At 42.7% G+C, this 21,796-nt stretch overlaps 1 protein-coding gene across 3 annotated transcripts; it reads left to right on the forward strand.

The window, feature by feature from the left end:
* The first annotated feature begins 3,481 nt into the window (after positions 1-3,481).
* On the forward strand, positions 3,482-21,779 carry PLA2G12B (phospholipase A2 group XIIB). 3 transcript variants are annotated; one of them, XM_059662418.1, is made up of 4 exons: positions 3,482-3,843; positions 12,955-13,031; positions 16,464-16,629; positions 20,148-21,779. In XM_059662418.1, the coding sequence occupies exons 1-4, from the start codon at positions 3,633-3,635 to the stop codon at positions 20,267-20,269; spliced, it is 576 nt and encodes a 191-aa protein (XP_059518401.1). In that variant the 5' UTR covers positions 3,482-3,632; the 3' UTR covers positions 20,270-21,779. The 3 variants fall into 3 exon arrangements, with proteins under 3 accessions (XP_059518401.1, XP_059518399.1, XP_059518400.1); XM_059662416.1 differs by having other exon boundaries at positions 3,486-3,843; positions 12,955-13,043; XM_059662417.1 differs by having other exon boundaries at positions 3,488-3,843; positions 12,955-13,043; positions 20,151-21,779.
* Positions 21,780-21,796: the final 17 nt, after the last annotated feature.

Below are 21,796 nucleotides of genomic sequence, written 5' to 3' on the forward strand. Positions count from 1 at the left end.
CGGGCCTCTAGTATGTGAATACACACACACACACACACACACACACACACACACACACATCCATATGTTCATTGCAGTATTATTTACAATAGTCAAGATATGGAAGCAACCTAGGTGTCCATCAATAGATATTGGATAAAAAAATACCGCATATATGCAATGGAGTATGACTCAGTCATGAAAAAGAATAAAATCTTGCCACCTGCAACAACATGGGTGGGCCTAGGGTATTGTGCTGAGTGAAATAAGTCACATAGAGACAGACAAATGCCAGATGATTTCACTTATATGTGGAATCTAAAAAAAAAAAAAATCAAACAAGCAGAACAGAAACAGACTCATAGATACAGGAAACATTTTGACAGTTACCAGGTAGGATGGGGTTGAGGGACTGGGTGATAAAGATGAAGGGATTAAGAAGTATATATTGGTTGTTACAGAATAGTCATGGGGATGTAAAGTGCAGCATAGGGAATATCCTATATAATAAAGAGTTAATATGCTAATTAGACCAACAGCAGAACACAGTCCAGACCACCATTCAGAAGACCTTCCGGATGAAGCTGGGGCTGCAGGGCTCCGAGGGCTGAGCCCCTTGCATGAATTTCATGCATTGGGCCTCTAGTAGTTAATAATATTATAATAATTACATATGGTGTCAGATGGGTACTAGATTTATCCATGTGATCACTTCATGAGTTTTATAGATGTTTAATCGCTGAGTTGTACACCTGAAACTAATGTAATATTGTATAACAACTATAATGAAAATAAAGAAAAAATATTATTTGTGACCTTGCCTTTGTCAAGAGCAACTGGCATTGCTCTCAATTGAAATTGAAAATGTTAACTGAAGTAGAAATTTTGATGATCTGATAAATGCATTTGCAGAAAAGCAAGTCAGAAAATCTTATGATCAATTGAAATATCACATATTAATAAAGTATCATGTTGGAAGCTACCCATTGTCTTTACTGTCAGAAAAGTGTAAACAAGGAACCTGGAATGTTGGTGGGCCTTGAGCTCTGGCAAAGGCCGAAGCTATGCACCGATTGTTTAGTCGCGATAATGGTGGCTCAAGCAATTTCCTGACCAAATAGTCTCAAAGTAAACCTTTACTAATATCTACTGGCCTTTAAGAGAGTCTGTCTGCTACCGGAATTGCCTGCCTGACTAAGGGCAATATGTGTATTTAAAATTGAATAAAAGGTGACAGGGCCTGGGCACCAGCAAAGCCTTTCTTCTTGAGAAAGACTCTCTGCCTGGTCCCCTGTTTCCAAATTTGTATTTCTTGTCTAGTCTCGTCATCTGCACACGGCCCTTCTCCAGATCCTGAACCCAAGCCACGCAGGACGTGGCTCTTCACAGTATCACATACTGTATTATATAAATTATGACACCAAAATACGTTTGCAATTTATAACTTTATAGTGTTACTCAGTTATCACTATAACCCCATTATATTCCTAAGGAAAAGCTTTATATTTACATTTCAGTTCCTTTTTTAAAAAAGTTTTTATTGACTTTTCGAAAGAGAAGAAGGGGAAGTTAGAGAGAGAGAAACGTAGATCAGCTGACTCTTGCATGGGATTGAGCCTGGAACCCGGGCATGTGCCTGACTAGGAATTCCACTGTTGACCCTTCAGTACATGGGACGATGCTCAACCAACTGAGCCACACTGGCCAGGGTTGTATTTCAGTTTCTTTAATGGCACCTTTTCCTGCTTTTTGAAAAGGAGTTCCACATTTTCATTTTGACTGGGACACACAAATTAAGTATCTGGCCCTGATTCCAGCTTTACCACTGAAAGCCTGGCCATTCTTGAGAGCTTGTTTGGAGGTTCTAGCAGGGGAGCGCAGCTACTCGTATACCCTTGACCGAAGACCGGTCCTCTCCTCGGGGGGGAAGGTCGTCCTCTTCGACCGAGCGCGCAGCTTCGGGAGGGACGCACATGGATCGGTGAGGGAGGAGGGGGACACCCGCCTAGCCAGCCAGATCAGCCGAATCAACCCTGGCGATCAATGGGGTGACAGATGTCGCAGCCAGATCGCCCTCACATCCCATTCTTGATTGAATCATTTAATCTTTGTAGCTCAGTTTTCTCACCTCTCAAATGGGAATGACATTTACCCTGCTTTGTAGAATTGATGTGCAGTTGGGGGATATATATATATATATACACACACACACACAGAAATATATATATATATATATATATATATATATATATATATATTATATATAGCACACACACTGTGGTTTGAAAAAGTATAGGTGCTTTCAAATATTGGTGGTACTGTTGTTCATATGAAATATTTTTTAACCATTATTCTTTCTTGATTCAACGTCTTTAAACAAATACACTTCTTATCTAAAAGAAGACACTTAATTCATCTTCTATGAGGCTTTCTAGACTTTTGAGAGAAGTTATACTTGGTCAAAAAGTGTATCATTTTTTATAGACTAGTGATTTCAGGATGGAATTCATTTCTTCTCTGACTAAAAGCAAAGTATAAACTAAAAGTGATGCCCAAACACTAGACTTCAGTCAATACTCATGAAGCCTCAAATTTCAAATAGTGTTTCTGATAAACACTCTGACTTTTAAAATAATATATATATTTTTATTGATTTCAGAGAGGAAGGGAGAGGGGAGAGAGAGATAGAAACATCAATGATGAGAGGGAGTCATTGATTGGCTGCCTCCTGCAGGACCCCCACTGGGGATCGAGCCCACATCCTGGGCATGTGCCCTTGACCGGAATCAAACCTGGGACCCTTCAGTCCGCAGGCCCATGCTCTATCCACTGAGCCAAACCAGCTGGGGCAACCCTCTGACTTTTAAGCAACTCAACATAAAACCAACACTAGGAGAGCTGAGTTCCTCCAGGACCATCCCTGGGCAATCCCAGATATCACACATGCTGAGTGTAAGCAAAACCACTGCTGTAAAGACAGGGCACAAACGCCCCGCACTAGGCTGCCTACCAGGAGCTCTGCCAGGTTAGAGCACAGAGTCTGAGCGCCAAGCAGGGAGCAAGCAGAAGCCGGGGTCCCAGGCCCGAATGCCCCTCTGCACACCGTCTCTGACCACACACATCCGGACACTGGGACAGGTGACACTGTTAACCCACTGCCTTGGGGGTTTCTCTGAATCCTTTAGACAAACTCCCGAGTCTCCCCAGAGACCATGTGTACGTGACTGGCATAGGGGTGAGGCTAGGACTTTAGGACAAGCTCTTATGTCAAGAGCCCGACTGAAGGGCCAAGCTCGTAACTGATCAATAGGTTAACGAGCCGGTTGGGGGTAGGATTCCAATTGCTCCACTGCTCAGGCCTCCCAGAAGCTGGCCAACATCTCCCACCTCCAGGGCTGTGAATCCACTTGGCAGTGCTCTCTCTCGCTGGCCATCCCTCCCACTGCCTAACCTTTGCCCTTTCTAATTGCTCTGATCTCATCCCAACCTCCACAGCTGTGTTTAAAGTCCACCTCTGGCGAGCAGAGATTGAGTGTTCCCGATAATCCCTTTCCCAGTCCTGCCGGACAGCAGGCCTAGGGGCTGCGTACCTGGGCTTCCTGGGACTGTGGCTGGGGTTCGAGGAGAGACCTGGGCGCCCACCTGGCTGCAGGATGAAGCTGGCCACCAGCTCCCTGATTCTGTGGCTGAGCCTGGGAGGTGGCCTGGCACAGAGCGACACCAGCCCTGACGCCGAGGAGTCCTATTCCAACTGGGGCCTCCGGCACATCCGGGGCAGCTTTGAGTCTGTCAACAGCTACTTCGATTCCTTTCTGGAGCTGCTGGGAGGGAAGAACGGGGTATGTCAGTACCGGTGCCGATACGGTGAGTGCCCTGTTTCTCCCCCTGGAGACTCTTGCGGGTGGACTTGTGAGCAGCTGCGCAGGGCCACAGCCGGTCACGATCGTTTTTGCTGTCATCCTCCTCTTGGGTAGGATTGCCAGACTCGGCAAGTGAAAATATAAGACACCCAGTGACATCTGAATCTCAAATAAACAACAAATAGTGTGTCGGTACATTTGAAATACGTGGGGCCACTTATACTGACGAACTATTGGTTGTTTATCTGAAAATCAAATACCCCTGGACTGCTTATATTGGATCTGGCACCCCCGCTCCCAGAAGCTCCGAGACCTGTTCGCTGGGGCCATTTTAATGGTTTGCTGTGAGGTGGTACTTCAGGGAGAGGCCGCACGGGCGGGAGGAAGGACACGAGAGCTGTTTGAGGATTGCTAGGGTGAAAATGAAGCTGAACTTTCAGAGGAAATTTTGCGGGGGAAGAGGGCTGTGGAAACAGCTCCCTGAGGCACTCTGTGCTAAGCCTGGAATGGGTTCCCGGGTGCAGCTCACACCTTCCTCCCAGCTTTGTCGTCTCTGCTGGGCTCACCTTGCTGACTCCCGGGGCAGCGCTGGGAAAGCCCACCACCAGCTGCCGCTGCCCACCTGGGGTGGGGCCTGGTGCCAGGTGAGGGCTGGGAACGGGGAGGAGCCTCAGGTCCACAGAGACCCTGGGGCCAGCTCTTCCTCAGGCCCTGGAAGCCCAGGCCATGGGGGCAGAATGCGGGCCCTGGACCTGGCAGCTGAAGGGCAGGGGTAATTCAAACTCAAACGTTTTCAAAAATATGCACAGCCTCATACAGCATCCGTCCTGGGGTTTCATCGTGGGGTTAGGGATGAGAATGGAGAGCCAGTGCAGCCACAGGAAAGCACCTGAGACATGTTTTCTCCAAACCGTCCACAGATAGAGCTCAGCTTTGAGAGAGACTCCCCCAGGCTCCCTCTCTCTCTTTTTACCTTTGAGCGGGGGGGGGGGGGGGGTGGGGTGGTGGGGGGGGGCTGCTTCCTTACTAGACTCGGCCGACTAGGAGGCAATGGGAAACGGTTGCGCCAGAACCAGAAATTCTGCGACACAGAATTGTAGGCACATACAGATATGGTGAAAAAGGAAGCTGCGTTTTTTCTGTGACGTTGCCTTGGGGTGAAAAGCCTGGTCTAGGCCAGGACCACCTGAACCCCTGGCCTTGGCTTTGTGCGAGGCGGGAGGACAGCAGCAGAGGCGCCCTGGCCCTGGCCTTGTCCCTGGCCCTGGCCCCGTCCCTGGCCTCTTCTCACCTAGTGGGCACCAAGGGGGCCGGAAAGAGGCTCACTCCCTGCAGATACCAACACAGGTCGCTTTCCCTTCCTAGAGACAACACGAGATGGAGGTCCGCGGCTCAGCAGGTGGATGAGAACAGGAGTCTCTTGGGAAAACAAGGGTCAAACCCTCTCTTCCTTCTCCAGCAACACAGTGTCAAAATATTTCAGCAACGTTTGGTTGCAAGCCTGTACCTGGGCAAGTCAGTGTCGGCAGTTCTCAGTGGGGGATGGGAACAGTCAACAGCGAGGGCAGGAAGGCAAACAACTCCACTCAGTCTGCAAACAGAGGGGCCTGGAAACGCGGGGAACAGGGGGTTAAGCCTTGTTACCTTTGGAACCCAGCGGAGAGGAGCACCTGGATGCGGGGCCCAACCCTAGGAATATCTTCCAGAGCTGATTGTGAATCACGCTCTTCCGAACAGATAGCACCTCATAGCTGACTGGGTGTGCGCTTCCAGTTTGCTTTCGGATGCACCTCCTGGCAGCGTGGTTCCCTCCCTCTTTAAAGCGGTGGTTCTCAAACTCCCGACGGCTGGGCCCCCACCCCACCTGCTTCTGATTTATTGCTTTGGCAGCCGGGAAATTTGCATTTCTAAGGGTTCCCAGGTGATCCCACTGCTGCTGGTCCAGGGTCCACGCTTCCAGAGAAAAAACTGCCTTAAAGGCTGCAAGCTTTGGCCAGAAACAACAATTTAGTAAGAATTAATCTACAAGAAAATTTTTTTCTGTTTTATAAGTACTTACCACAATCAGGCATACCTCGGAGAAATTGCAGGTTCCTTTCCACACCACAGCAATAAAGCAAGTTTTGCAATAAAACCAGCTATAATCTTTTTGCTGGTGGCAGGTCTGCGTTCAATTTGTAAAAAGCACGTGTGTGAAGCACAATAAAGCCACGTGCAATGAAACCAGGTGTGCCTGTACTTAAAACAAGGTTCCCTACCTCAGCCGGGCACTTAGAATCACCTGGGGGGCTTTATACACTCCTGCCACCCAACCCAGTGAAATCAGACTCTCCATGGATTAGTAATCATTAGACCCAGACGTACGCATTTTTTAACATTTCCCAGGTGATTACCAAGCGCCGCCAAGGTTTGGAGCACAAGGTTGGGAGGTCATTCTCGGAGAACTTCAGACTGTAGGCTGTTCAGACAGGTAAGGGTGTGTTTGTACCCTGGTAACCTACAATCATGTGTCAACATTGCTCTTCACACTTCTTATATCTACAACATTTATTTTCATGTCAGCACCCAAAGTCTGGCCAAAGGATCGGGCTATAAATAGTACAAGGAGATGCAGAACATGGTATCAACAGCATGCAGAGCGACCTGCACTGGGTGGACAAGATCCCCTCCCACCCCAGAGATTCTGACTCGTAGGTCTCTGGTGGACCCTGGGCCTGCACAGGTGGTCCTTGAACTAGCCTTAGCGAAATACCAGTAATGGAAAAATCATGGGTTTGAACTGGGCAGGGTTGGTGGTGGTGGTGGTGGTGGGTGGGGTTGGAATTGGGTAATCTCATTGCTGGTGACCTTGCACAAGTTACCTAATGCTCAACCTTTGTTTTCTCATGTTTATAAGTAAGTTAATAACACCTACCTTACCTACCTTGTAAGGCTGTTGAAGAATGAAAGGGAATATATACAGAGAATTAGTGCCATGTATGGCGCACGACATGCACCAAACACATTTTATAAACGTTATGAGAAAGATGGTCTGGTGCGTTCAGATGCTTCCAGTTCTCTTTCAACATTAAACTCAGAAATCCCAGCGGCCGGACAACAGCCTCAGCGTCAGGAAGACACCATCGCCAGATTAGGTCTCTGAGTCTATATGAAGGTCTCGGTGTCTTATGGATCATCGTGGAAGACACTGTCCACACTGTCACACTTGGGTAAAAGGACTTCATGATGGATTTCTTCTTGGGTTTAGTTCTAAGGAAAAAAGTTCTCTAAATGTCAGTCTTCTTTTCTTTCATTTAGAGCTACTGGTTTAGAGGCAAAGTTGTTCTCATGCTGGGGTGACCAGTTGTCCCGGTTTGCTGGGGACTGAGGGGAGAGTCTGGGGTCCCTGGGGTGTGGGACTAACCCAGCGGCAGTCCCAGGCAAACTAGGTCAACTTGGTCAGTTCACCTCATGCAATAACTTACTCTGCTTTAGCAACTGAAACAGAATTTATTGCTTCAATAAAACTGTCACAGTTCTGCTTCGTTCCCTGATGTGCCGCATCTGAGCGCTTCTGGAAGTAAGCAGACATCATTTCAAATGCAGTCTGCCTCCCAGGGAGACCTGGGGGAGGCACAGGGCTGCTTGGGCAGGATCCGGCGGGGCGGGGAGAACAGACACACCCTCCCGGAAGGCTGAGCCCTTGACCTGGGTAAGAAAGCCCCAGACGGTTTACTGCTCTTCTCAGCGACAAAACTGAGAGAAGGCTGGGACCGGGAGGCAGCGTGCACAGCTGTGGGCAGAACAGGAGCTTCATGGCTAACTCTCCCGAAATCGCTCTCATTTTTAAGTGTTTTACTTCTTTTCTTGCATTTTACTTTATACAGAAGTTTTTAATTTTCATAACGTCAAGTCTGCCTGTCTTTTTCTTTATGTTTTCTGTTGTCTTGCTTAGAAAACCATACTCCCATCAAGATTATAAGAATGTTCTGCTATTTTTTTCTGGGGAAGCAGGCATAGCCAATAGGTAGTGAGTGTTGCTATGTTCCAATAAAACATTTTATTGGATATTATCATTTGAATTTAATATCATTTTCATGTCACAAAATATTATCCTTGTTTTGATAAAACCATGTTTGGCTGGCAGACTATACAAAAGCAGGCCATGGACTAGACGTGGGCCATGTTTGCCAACCTATAAGCTATAGGATCAGGTTGTCAGCCTCCCACTCCTATAAATAGCCAAAACCAGGAAAATAAAATCAACTTGTATGTTATTAATGCCTAGACTCAAAACATCAAACTGTAAGGACTCAACACAACTCAAAATGACTCAGACTATAACTTGAGGATGTAGTATATTATTTCAGCTTAGACTCCAACCATCAATTTTTTTCTAAGCTTCATTCCTAAATAGAATTTCTGCAGCTATCATAATATTAAACACAATGAAAATGACCTTCATCAGTAGCAGGCCAGTTAGGAAGTGACTATAATTGGTGTTTCGTTATCTTTCAAACCGGAAGCTCAGAGTTTCCGGTTTGTTCTCAGGTTAAGTTCTCAGGTGCAAACAAAGCAGAAGGACCCAGGAAACCGCACCGAGTCTGCTGCAAAAGCCCTTTATCAACAAAACTATTAAAAAGCGAATTTTACCATCAAATTTAGACATTTGTTTTTTTATTCAATTTTTTCCTGATTTCTTTAAGGCTGATATATATAGGACATTTGTAAAAGAACAATCCGAAGGAAAAATAAAATTACTGTAATCTCACCTCCAAGATTAAGTGCATATTTGATGTCATCTCCAAGATTAAATACACAATGTGATTATTTTTCATAAGTGTAATTTGATTACTAATATTATTTAACACACTTCATGCATTCTCCCACTCCCAGAGCTACACACACACACACACACACACTCACAGTTGTCAATGGTAAATTATCTTTCTCAAAACCTTTGAAAAGTAATGCAAGAATTACGGGTGGGCTGGCGGACTCCATCAATATGTACAGCACCTCTCCATTATAAATAAGAAACACTGTAAAAATAAAATATTTTTAAAAAGTAGACACTCAAACCAGAATGAAATAAAGGCAACCTCTCAAGTTCAAGAAATACAGAGAAAACACAAGGCAAAGTGGTGAGCTGGCTGCTGCTGTGGCCCTTGGGTTTTCAGTCTGGAACATATGTAGACCCAGGGACTGAGGAATCGGTGTTAATGCTCAGGCAAAGAGAGGAAAAGTAACTTTTCACTTTTCCCAAGAAGTCGGAACTGGACAGTTTGCATAAAGCTTAGAGCCTGGTGGGCTGCCCAGTCTGTTTTAAAAAGATTAGAAAACCTCTATCCATATTCCAAGGAAGTAGCAAGGATGCTTTCCATTCACCCAGGGCTAGGGCTTGAAGGACAAATAACACTAAAAATCCGCTACTCCAAGCATATTCTATGCACAGGCAAGGAATCCAGAAATTAACATGAAGTATCTTGAGACTCCTACAGCTACGGCAAAAGCAGTCGAGGAACTACTCTGTAGTGTACGATGCAGGGCACAGGAATGTTTTAGAAAAACAGCCCCTTTGAAGAGACACAACATGTGAAAAAAGAATCCACCATGAGTGAGAATTAGTAGACATTTAAAAATGAAAGACTTAGGCCCTGGCTGGTGTGGCTCAGTTGGTGGGAGCATCATCCTATGCACCAAAAGGTTGGGGGTTTGATCCCCAGTCAGGGCACTTTTGGGAGGCAACTGATTGATGTTTCTCTCAAGTATCTATGTTTCTCTCTCTTTCTCTATTTCCCTACTTCTCTCCCTAACCCCTCTCTTCCTCTCTCTAAAATTAATAAAAAAACTCATCATTGGGTGAGGATAAATAAATACATAAAAATAACATAATAGATATAAATAATATAAACAAGAATATTTGAAATTATTAAAGAAATAAAAAGGAATAGAAGACATGTAAAAAGCACCCAACAAAGCCCATCGTTGTGGTTCAGTGGTTGGTCATTGGCCCATGAACCAGGAGGTTATGGTTCAATTTCAAGTCAGGGCACATGTCCGAGTTGTGTGGCTCGATCCCCAGCAGGGGGTGTGTAGTAGGCAGCCAATTGATGTTTCGCTCTCATTGATGTTTCTATCTCTCTCACTCCCTTCCTCTCTCTAAAATCAATAAAAATATATTGAAGAAAAAAAAGAACTTAATGAAAATGAATGCACAGATTTAAAAGAAGAATTCTAAGAAACGAAACTTACAGTCATTGAAAAAAAAACTCAGTGGATGAGTTAAACAGCAGGTTAGAGAGAATTAGGAAAATGGTAAATAGACTTGATGAAGTTAATAAAAAATCAGTACAGAGAGAAACATATATAAAATGTAAAAGAGAGGTTAAGATGTGTAAAGTATAGGATTAAAAAGATTCACCGTTCAGTAGTAAGAGGCCCAGAAGGAGAAACCAGAGAGAAAGAGGAAAATAAAATACAGTAAACCCTCAGTTTTGCAGACCTTGATTTAATGGACTTCAGACTTAACAAGCAAAATCCGTATGTCATATGTGAAAATTAATTTAGAAATGCCTTTAACCAAAATTTGCTCATAATTAAATTAACAGGTGTTTTTTTGTTATTAATCAAATTTTAGCAAATAGGCCATATGTTGGAAAAAACTCTGTAGTAATTTTGCCGACATAAATGAATATTACATGTCTACAACTATAGTCTACATATTTAAATCCAAGAGTCACCGCTTGTGAACAATGTTTGTGGAATGATTAGCATGTGCTCACATTGCCTCTCTTGGAGTTTTTGGTTCCATTGTCACGTGGTGGACTTTCTGCAGTGGTTCTAACTTATGCCAGGGACGTCCCGATTTGGCCCAGCCACTCCCCAGCCGTGTACATTTGTTTGTTTGTGGTGACTGGTGAATGCATCCATTTACTAGACCTGTTCAGTATACATTTAAAATCACAGTAACACATATAGCATACTTTTCTGTGAAATTAAACTTTTCAGACATACTTAATTGTAATTACACAAATATGTCTACCTAAGTAAAAACATGTAAACTAATTTGTCAATTTTTTAACATATGCATGTGGGAGAAATTATATTATATATTAATATATAATGGACTTTCGGCTTTAATGGACACCCCCCTCTCCTGAATTAGTCTGTTACAGCGAGGCTTTCCTGTATTCAGACAATGGCTGTGGAGTCTCCAGAGGTCAAAGAAACCCGAATCTTCAGATTGTTCAGAGCAGGATAAGGACACTTCACATCTAGGTACATTGTAGTGAAACTGTGAGGATGTGGAGAAATTGGAACCCTTGTGCATTGCAGATGGGAATGTAAATGATGCAGCTACTGAAGAAAACAGGTTGCCTCCATTGAATAAAAATGTCATTTCCATTGCCCACCTTTGCAACTAGGTGTTGTCATTTGATTAAGATCTGGCCAAAGGGAGGAAGAGGAAGTGATGTGTGTAACATTCTGGAGTGTGTTTGTTCAAGAGGGAGGCTGTGATCCTTCTCCTTCCTTCCTCCATGTGCTGCTCACAATAGGAAGGTGTTGGCTGAAGCTCCGTCTTGGACCATGAGAGCCAGGGCTTCATTCTAGGGCTGGTAGAGCAGAAAGCTAGAAGCAGCCTGGGATCCAGAAAAGTGCAGATGTACTAGACCAGCCTTATGATCTGTAATTCTGGCGTTTTATGAGATATCCTATATTGTGTAAGCATCTGAATAGTCCAGCATGTCGGAGAGATAATAGATACACGGAGAAAATTATAACACTCTATTGAAGGATATAAAGGAGGACTAAGTAAATGGGAAGCTATACTATGCCCATGTTTGGGAAGACAGAATATTCTACGAAAGTCAGTTGTTTCCAAATTAATCTATAAATTCAATGTATGTTCAAGCAAAATTCTGACAATCTCTTATAGAATGTACTAATTCATATGAAGAGCGAAGGGCCAAGAATAATCAAGACAATTTTGGGCTTTAAAGCATAGACTTAGTATTTAAAAATTAAAACAGGAAAATGGGGAGCAAAGGGGCTTCAACTATACTTGCAACATTAATTAAGCAGAAAATATATTTATGGAAAGTTTGGTAATGTTAACCTTTATTATGTTTATGTAGTGAGTTCATGGGTGTTTTTTGACTTTTCTTCAGTTTTGAAATTTCATAATAAAAATTAAAATAAAGAAAATAGAAATGCCAGGTACCTCACTCTGAGGATTAATTCTTAGCTTATTTCCTCAGTCTATGCTATATCTTGTCCTAAAAGGGGGCAAAGGAATGTGGAGGAAGAACATGAGCTTTGGAGAAAAACAAGAAATCTGGATTTACACCTTACTTCCCCCACTTACTCCATGACTTAAGCAAGTCACGTTAAGCTCTCCGCCCCATTTTCTTAACCAGATAATAGATAAAAATTCTCACTGGAGATGACTGCCCTGAGGTCACCTCAGGTCAAGGTTATCTTTATGATGCATGACCAACCATTGAGACAACTGACAAAGAATCCTGGTACGTATTGGCAAGATCATAAAATAACTCAAAAGCTATGTAGGAGAAACCAAGAAATTAAAAGTTTTTCGGATAATCTCTGCTTAGTTCTATGATAGAAATGCCTAAATAGGGTGTTTTCTTTGTCCTTTGGGCAATAATGGTTTGCCTATATTTATAGAATTTTGCAAAGTTCCATTCTAGTCATTCTGGGAAAAACTTTGCGGACCTGTTACAATTCTGGTTCCTGACTGTGTGATCAGGTCGTGTTTTCCTTTTTCTGTGCAAGGAGTGTGGCCGGACAGTGGATAGGGGAGTAAGAAATCTTGAGTTTCAGTTCGGTTTTGCCAAGAACCTTATCTTCAAGGTCATGCACTTAAGAAACATTAGAAATTCTTTGAGATTAGGAGAGAAATGCCAAACCGGCCTGAGGGTTGGTACTCTTTTAGGACATCATTGTCATTGTTACCATCACCACCACCTAATTTGGATGTGAATATCTGCTGAGGAACAATGACTTTCAAAGGAAAAACTGATCGCGCTTTTAGATATTTTTTATTCCACGAATGTTTCCAAATGCTTAATTTCTAAATATTCCTTCCCGCTTCTTCCTCTTCTTTCTCCGGTAGGAAAGGCGCCAATGCCCAGACCTCACTACAAGCCGCAGGAGCCCAATGGCTGCAGCTCCTACTTCCTGGGTCTCAAGGTACCAGAAAGTGTATGTACCACCACCCTCGTCTTCTCCGCTGACCGGTTTTAACTGAGACACATTCAAGAGTTATTGCTGATGGAAGTGACCGCATAGAGAATGTAGTTGGGCAATGTGATTGAGCAGTTTAAATTGGAGACGGAGGAAAGGAGATAATTTTTAAAAGAAGAATTTGACTTCCTTTTGTCAGAGGCAGCTGTCCCTCAGATAAGCCCTTGTAAAGTGAACTTGGAAATCCCCATGGCAAACATCGGCTGAGCTTTAAGGGATCAAACAGAACTAAATAGGAAATAGATCTGAGAGGTTTGACGTGTGGAGCCAGCTGGGACTGACCAGTGAGAGCTGACTGCTATGGTATTGTCAGGATTTCTCATGCCAAATCAGCTGTGTTTGGAGTATTAACATCATAGAACTCTGCAAACGCACCCTCATACCCCCACCCCCAAGAAAAACCTCCATACACACCTCCAGTCACTGGCTAAACATTCATGTTATAATTTCTTTTAAGACTTCTTTGGACAAGAGGCCCTATGTAAAATGTAGGTACAGGGATTTCATATCTGAACTGTGATTTTTAACTTGTATCTTAACCAGGCTCAACTTCACTTTTTTGATGATTCAAAAGATTTTACTTTGTAATAATTTTCTAAGTGGCATAATGTTTATTATAAGATCCTGCTCACCCATGGGGCATTTTTATGCAATTGGAAAGAGGTCCTCTTTCCTCAAGACAGTTTTCTTCCATTTGTCAGAAATTTATTTTAATACTAGAGGCCCAGTGCACAAAATTGAACACTGGTAGGGTCCCTAGGCCTGGCCAGCGATCAGGGCCAATCAGGGCCTTCTGGCTGCCGGGTGGGGCCTCCCTTCATTCTGTGCCACCTGCTGGTGGTCAGCACACATCATAGCGAGCGATCGAACTCCCGGTCAAACTCCTGAGGGGACACTTTGTATATTAGCCTTTTATATACATAGATACTGATTTTGTTAGAAAAGGAAACTTGACTGTGATTGGCTAGACATTTCATAATAAATATGATGCTTGTGGGAAGATATGACCCTCTTAGATCTGACCCTCTTGTACTTTGAACAACCTGCACAGCTGAACACCCATCCTCATCCACAATAAGCAGAATGTGTATGGATGCAGAAGACAACCATTTCAAATAATAAAAGGTAGAGCAAAAGTAGGTTTACAGTTGTTTGTATGGAAAGTAATACAACAGTTCATAAATAATAACACAAGAATAAACTTTGTGTTTTGGGTGCCTACTTTTGCCCCACTCTGCATTTACATAAAGAAACCACCTATTTCCAGCCAATATATTTTACTTGATATCAATTTAGTAGCTATGGAAGTGGTATGCACCATATTTTGGAAGTAATGTCATTTTGTTTGCTGATACAAATATCATCAAAAACTAGTTCAAGAATTTCCAATTGAGTTGTACTGAATTGAATGGCAGCCACTGCACTCATCTAATTCTTAGCTACCTCTGTTGTGATATATTTGTAGTTTTAGAGGTGAGGGACAAGCAAAGTAGTTTACTTCAGGTATCAGATGATGGAATTTACCAGAATTGCAGAGTCCAGGCCTTTGCCTAGTCTAATAATGAGTTAGATAACTACTTAATGTTGCTTAAAAGGACATTGTAAACTGCCAAACTCCATATTCTGCTTTAAGTGGCCTTGGAATAAAAGTTTAAATGAGAGAACACTTACGGAGACCTAAGGGGAAAGGACCTATCATCTAACTATAATTCCCCAACCGTGCCTGAAACCAGATTTTCACAGTGTCTATCCAAGTCCAAGTATATATAATCAGAGAAACTGCAAGATTCTAAGATGCTCTATCTACATCTAGACCCACCCTGTTCCCGTCTATTTTTTTATTGATTGATATGTAAGAAAGAGAGAGAGATAAAGTAAGCTTTATTCATCTGAACAATGAACTATTTTGCATATATTTGACACATTTAAAAGAATTGTTATGGACATTGAAATGAAAAGGTTCATAATAAAACAATAGGTTTAAAGAGTAAGGAGAAGACTGTGTTCTAATACCAATTTTATAAATATCCTATATAATAAAAGCCTAATATGCTAAAAAAAAAAAAAAAAAAGAAAGAGAGAGAGAGAGAGAGAGAGAGAGAAACATCAATTTGTTGTTCCACTTATTTATGTATTCATTCACTGGTTATTTCTTGTATACACCCTGACGGGGGATCAAACCTGCAACCCTGGTGAATCAGGATGATGCTCTAACCAACTGAACTACTTGGCCAGGGCCAGGTAGTAAAGCAATTACTCTTCTTTGATCACTTTTTGTATCATGTCCCTTCCTTGCTCAAGAGTGTTTATCAAATCTAACTAGTTACTTTGGAAGTCAAGGTCATCCATCAACTTACTCTTCTCTCTAAGGAAAACTTTTTAAAAAATATATTTTTTATTGATTTCAGAAAGGCAGGAAGAGGGAGAGAGAGATAGAAACGTCAATGATGAGAGAGAATAATTAATCGGCTGCCTCTTGTACACTCCCCCCATACCCCCCACTAGGGATCGAGTCTGCAAAACAGGCATGTGCCCTTGACTGGAATTGGACCCGGGACCCTTCAGTCCGCAGGCCAATGCTCTATCCACTGAGCCAAACCAGCTAGGGCTCTAAGGAAAACTTTTTACATGTATGTATTTCCCTGGAGAGACTCTTGAAAGACTAAACAAACAAATTCACTCACAATATGATTTGCTCATTATTTCCTTTCATTACTTGCTATGTTCTAAGGCTATCCTTATTTCTGTTAACCCTCTCTTCATCTTCTTCCAAAATCCTCTAAAAAATTCCCATTTTATTGCTTTACAGATGGCATTCTATGAATTTACTCAGCTTATGCCACATTTACAATGGCTTATAGGACACTTAATAAATGCATGTCCGGGTGTGCATTAGATATTGCCGTTTGACCAGAGTGCCCTTGTCTTCAGGAACTCTGTGTCCTATACCTGACTCTGCTCCCCAACATGTACAGACACACACCCCATTAACACAGCGCTGTGTGGGGTGGATTTCTGATAAATGCAGGTGCCCGAATGATGAACTAAGACTTTAGTTTTCCTAATTCTGAGCCTTGGGATCCTTTGCTTAGACAAAATCTCATGTAAGTTTTAGTTGAATTTGGATGTTTTGAAACTCTGCTTTTTGGACTGGTATTCTGATTTCTATTTTCATCACCATAGTGACCTGTGAATTAACAAGTAAATTGTGATTGAAATTTGGCATCCTATCAACCCGCTGTATTCTCTCAAGTCACTGGTGTTTCTCAGTTGATCCGAAAGTGTAGCAGGAATTTAAGAACTGGCTTGCCAAGTACATGGGCAAGGTTGCCTGAGGTCCTTGGTCTAAACGTGGCATTTTCTTCCCTCTTTCCCCAGATGGACTTGGGCATCCCAGCAATGACCAAGTGCTGCAACCAGCTGGATGCCTGTTATGACACCTGTGGTGCCAACAAGTATCGCTGTGATGCAAAATTCCGATGGTGCCTCCACTCTATCTGCTCTGACCTTAAGCGAAGTCTGGGCTTCGTCTCCAACGTGGCAAGTAGGTATCTTAAGGGCATCTGCCTCTGAGCAGGAAGTTTGTTCCTGTTTTCACACAGACATGCAGCCAGAGCCCCTGTACTCACAGAGGCCATTAAAGCTCCCCGAACGTTATGGAACACTGAGCAATGCACAGGCCGAGGGGAGGGTGCCGGCCCTCGTTGGCTGAAGTTCCTGTTGTCCTGCCCAGGAGCTGCTGGCACCACTCCCCATGGACAGCGCCACACCAATCCCTTCCCAGAGATATAAAAATGTGTCCTTTAAGGTTGGAGAAAGAGTTGCCCAGTTGGCTTTAGTTACCCATTCCACTGTTAAATCATTTGCCATAGAAGGATTTATTTTGTATGGGACCACTTGGTTTGGCTATTACCTTATTTTGTTCTCAGTCAGGGAAATAATAATAAAAAAAATCTTTTTGTGTAAAGGTCTACATATGCTTCAGGATAGTTATTTTTTAAAAAGTATATATATGAATTTTTAAAATATATTTTATTGATTTTTTACAGAGAGGAAGGGAGAGAGAGAGAGAGTCAGAAACATCGATGAGAGAGAAACATCGATTAGCTGCCTCCTGCACATCTCCTACTGGGGATGTGCCCGCAACCCAGGTACATGCCCTTGACTGGAATCGAACCTGGGACCTTTCAGTCTGCAGGCCGACGCTCTATCCACTGAGCCAAACCGGTTTCGGCTAAAAAGTATATTTTTATTGATTTCAGAGAGGAAGGGAGAGGGAGAGAGATAGAAACAATGATGAGAGAAATATTGATCCACTGTCTCCTGCATGCCCCCTTCCCATTGGGGATGGAGCCCACAACCCAGGCATGTACCCTGACCTGGAATCAACCGTGACCTCCTGGTTCATACATAGGTCAAGGCTCAACCACTGAGCCACACCAGCTGGGAGAGGATAGGTGTTTTGTTTGTTTGTTTTATTTTGTTTTAACAGCCTATTTAGCTATCTAATTTCTAGCATTGATTCTGTAATTTCCTTTTCTTAATTCACTTTAGGAAAAGTTTTAATCCCTTAGTTTCTGAAGCCAGAAAATCACATCCAGGTATTAGCATTATATATTTTCAGGTAGTGATGTTTGAAAGTCAGGCATATATAGAGCTGACTATATGACACAGGGATGGGAAAATCTTGGATCTTGTTCAAAGGTCCATGTCTAGGGTGTAGTCCTAAAGTGAATCTGTGAGGGCTTGAAAAGATGGGTAATTGCTTGGGCCTGCAAAAGGGAGCATCCCCCTATCTGTACCTACAAAGGGTGAGAAAGTGCCTGCTGCGAATCTAGGGTCAGGTCAGGTTACTTCTTTCAAGCAATGTCCTATTGATTCTTTCCCCCAAATATCTCTTTGGTAACTTGCCTGGTTACTGCAAATTAACCAATCTCTGGGTCCCATCAAATTTATTCTCCCCAAAGGGACCAGATATATTTTTATACCACAAAAATCTGGTCACCTTCCTTTTCATTAAGAGTAAACCCAAGCTCCTTCATATGACATACATATGTTCACTGCTAGCTACCTCTTCAGCATCAACTTGCTTATTCCTGATTTCTCTCCTGACCCCTGCTATTCCCAACTACTTGGGTTGATGGTCCATATCTTTCTGTGTCTGCAGTTCCCTCTGCTTGGAACACACTTATAATTCATGTTTTATTGTTGTTCAGACAGTTTTATCAATGGTGAAAAGCTGAAAGCTTTTCCTCTAAAATTATGAACAAGTCACGGATACCCATTCTCACCACTTGTAACCAACATAGTACTGGGAGTCCTAGCCAGAAAAATTAGGTCAGAAGAAGAAATAAAAGCCATCCAAATAGGAATTAAAGACCTAAAACTGTCACCATTTCATGTGGCATTATATATAGAAAACCCAAAAACTTTTCCAAAAAACTGTTAGAACTAATAAATAATTCAGTAATGTTGCAGGACACAAAATTAACATACAAAAATCTGTTGCATTTCTATATACTAATAACAAACTATCCGAAATAATTTTTTTAAAAAAATCCCATTTATAATTGCATCAAAATAATAAAATACCTAGGAATAGATTTAATCAAGGAGGTGAAGGACCTACCTACTGAAAACTATAAGACTTTGATGAAAAAAATTGAAGAAGACACAAATGAATGGAAAGATAGTTCATGCTCATGGACTGGAAGAATTAATGAATTGTTAAAAATGTCCATGGCCCTGGTTGGTAGTTCAGTTGGTTAGAGTGTCATCCCTATACACCAAGGTTGCTGTTTGATCCCTGGTCAGGGCATATGCAAGAAGCAATGAATGAATGCATTGATGGGAATGGAGCAACAGATCAATGTCTCTCTCTCTCTCTCTGAAATCAATAAGCTTTTTTGTCGTTGTTAATTATCATTGGAGGATATTTTTCCATTGATTTTTTTAGAGAGTATGCAAGGAGGAGGGGAAACAGAGAGAGAGGAACATCAATGTGAGAGAGACACATTGATTGGTTGCTTCCTAGTCAGGCCAGGAATTGAGCCTGCAACCGAGGTACTTGCCCTTAACCTGAATCAAACCTGAGACCCTTCAGTCCATTGGTCGACACTCTATTCACTGAGCCAAACCAGCTAGGGCTCAATAAACTTTTAAAAATGTCCATACTACCCAAAGGAATCTATAGATTTAATGCAGTCCCTATCAAACTTCCAAGGGCTCTGAGACCCTTCCATAACAATCCTTACTCACAAAGGGATAGAGACCCTTACTGTGGGTTCCCATACCACAGCGGGGTAACTTCCATTATGGTGTAGTGTAACTATGTTTACCTGTCTATCCTATCCTCCTCTCTGTCCAAACTGTGAGATCCCTGAGTTGAGATCCCTTTGGTCTCCGTGTCCCTGATGCCTTACAGTGGCTGGCCAACATATCCAACAGGCACACCTGAATTTTCAACAAGTAAAAGGTTATTCATCCCACACTCGAACAGGGAAAGCTACAGAAAACACAGTAGTGTTATTTAAGCAAGTATTCTGCAAAAATTGTAAATTTGCCATGGAGTGAGCATAGTGGTATGGAAGATGCTGATTGCTAATCATGGTTTTGACCCGGAGACCCATAAAAAGAGGGCACCCCAAAATGTATTATTATTTTATTGATTGATTTTTAGAGAGAGAGAGAAACATCAATTTGTTGTTCCACTTATTTATGCATTCATTGGTTGATTCTTGTATGTGCCCTGACCAGGAATCGAATCCACAACCCTGGCCTATTGGGGCGGAATATTAGGACGATGCTCTAACCAACTGAGCTGCTCGGCCAGTGCCCAAAATGTATTCTGCTCTGCTAGATTGGATAGAAGCTGTTATGAAAAAAACTCCTTTTAAATGTATGCTTTTCCTTTGAATTTTGTATTCAGATTATTGTCACTACTTTCCTCTGGGTATCATGTCAATCTTGGAGCTACGTTGACTCTTTAAAATTACCCATACTACTTGGAGGCAGTTCTATGTACCAGTATTAACCTCTCTGTTTCTCTACATCTTTTTCAAGTAGCATGTGATTCCCTGGCTGATACCGTGTTTAATACTGTATGGACCTTGGGCTGCCGACCCTTTATGAATAGTCAACGGGCAGCCTGCATCTGCGCAGAAGAGGAGAAAGAGGAGTTATAGGAAAGAGGTGTTTCCTTTTTGGTTTTGCGATGACACCACGGCTGTCAGTCTCGGAGATGGTAGTGTGGCAGATGTGTCTCATCCTTTCTTCCAAGGATTTGGATACCACCAAGCAGGAGAAAGGAAATAGTCTACAGCCGAAAAGTGAGCCCCATCCTTTGAGGATAACTGGAAAAAAGACGTGGAGTGAACTAAAGGCGACTTGTCACTTTAACACTGGTCTCTCCAACCAAGACACCTTTGCCTGGAAATTCAGTTCTTAACTTAAAGACTAAAATAAAGACTAACTACTGGGATTCTTGGACTTGATAATTCTATTCACAAGTGAAATTTTGGAGAGTCCAGCCATTTGGGAGGCAATGACTTTCCTCTGGTCCATGTTTCAGTTGCCAGTAAGCATCTCACATATAATAAAGTGTACTTTTTAGAAAATTTGAAAAGAGATGAATGAATCTCATTATCACCAACATGCTTCCTTTTCACTTAGAAGAAAACAGAACCAACCTGGTAAGTTCCACCGATGATACGTTATTCCCGCTGGTGCTGAAGAGATTGGAACCGGTGGGCAGAGGTTTACCTGATCAAAGCCACGGAGGTGGAGATCAGGTGGAGTTGGGTCGGAGGTTCCATTTTTTTCATTCAATCAACTATTCCTGTTGATACTCCCAAGTACTAGGTGGTCTCCGTGTCGTGTGAAGATCTGAGGAGCACTGGGTAAAAACTGACACTAATGATAACTTAGAAAAGCCCCTAAAATCTGAGGGGCATGAGAGACAAATGGCCATTCCCAGAGAGTGGTTCTCAGCCCTGATGGCAAATTAGAATCACCAGAAGAGCACTAGCAACAGTGTCTCCAGGGGTGGTATCTACAGACAGGCATACCTTTCATTGCGCTTGGCTTTCTTGCCCTTCACAGGTGTTGCGTTTTCTACAAATTAAAGGCAAGACCTTCCACCAAGAAAAAGATTATGACTTGCTTTGTTGTGAGACTCAGTTTATTGTCGTGATCTGGGAGCAGACTGGAAATATCTCTGAGGTTTGCCTCTGCTGGTAATTTATAAAGTGACTCTGATGCCCCGTGAGGCCTGAGGGTCAGGGGCTGGCAAATGAAAGCCCACGGACTGAATCAGGCCCAGCACCTGCTGCTGGGAAGTGTTACTGGAACATAAGCATGCCCACGTGTGTTCATGGCTGCGCCCGGGCTGCCAGAGCAGAGTTGTGGCAGAGACGGCATGGCCCAGAAAGCCTAAAACAGTTACTATGAGGCCCTTACAGAAAAATTCGGCAAACCCCTGATGGAGTTCACTTTCTCCTTCCCTTTTGTTAATTTCACTGGTTCCATTAAGAATTGTTGATTGCAGCCATTTCTAAAAAGAAAAAGAAGAAAAATTGTTTTCTGGTCTTATGTAAACCCATGAAATTAACTGGCTTAGTAAGAAACTGGATTTAACAGCAGATAAAATTTATCTCTGTGGTTTATTTCAATAAAATTAATTAAGCACCTACAAAATAGCGTATGGTATAATT

Source organism: Myotis daubentonii, chromosome 13 (genome assembly GCF_963259705.1).
Source record: "Myotis daubentonii chromosome 13, mMyoDau2.1, whole genome shotgun sequence".
NCBI lineage: Eukaryota > Metazoa > Chordata > Mammalia > Chiroptera > Vespertilionidae > Myotis > Myotis daubentonii.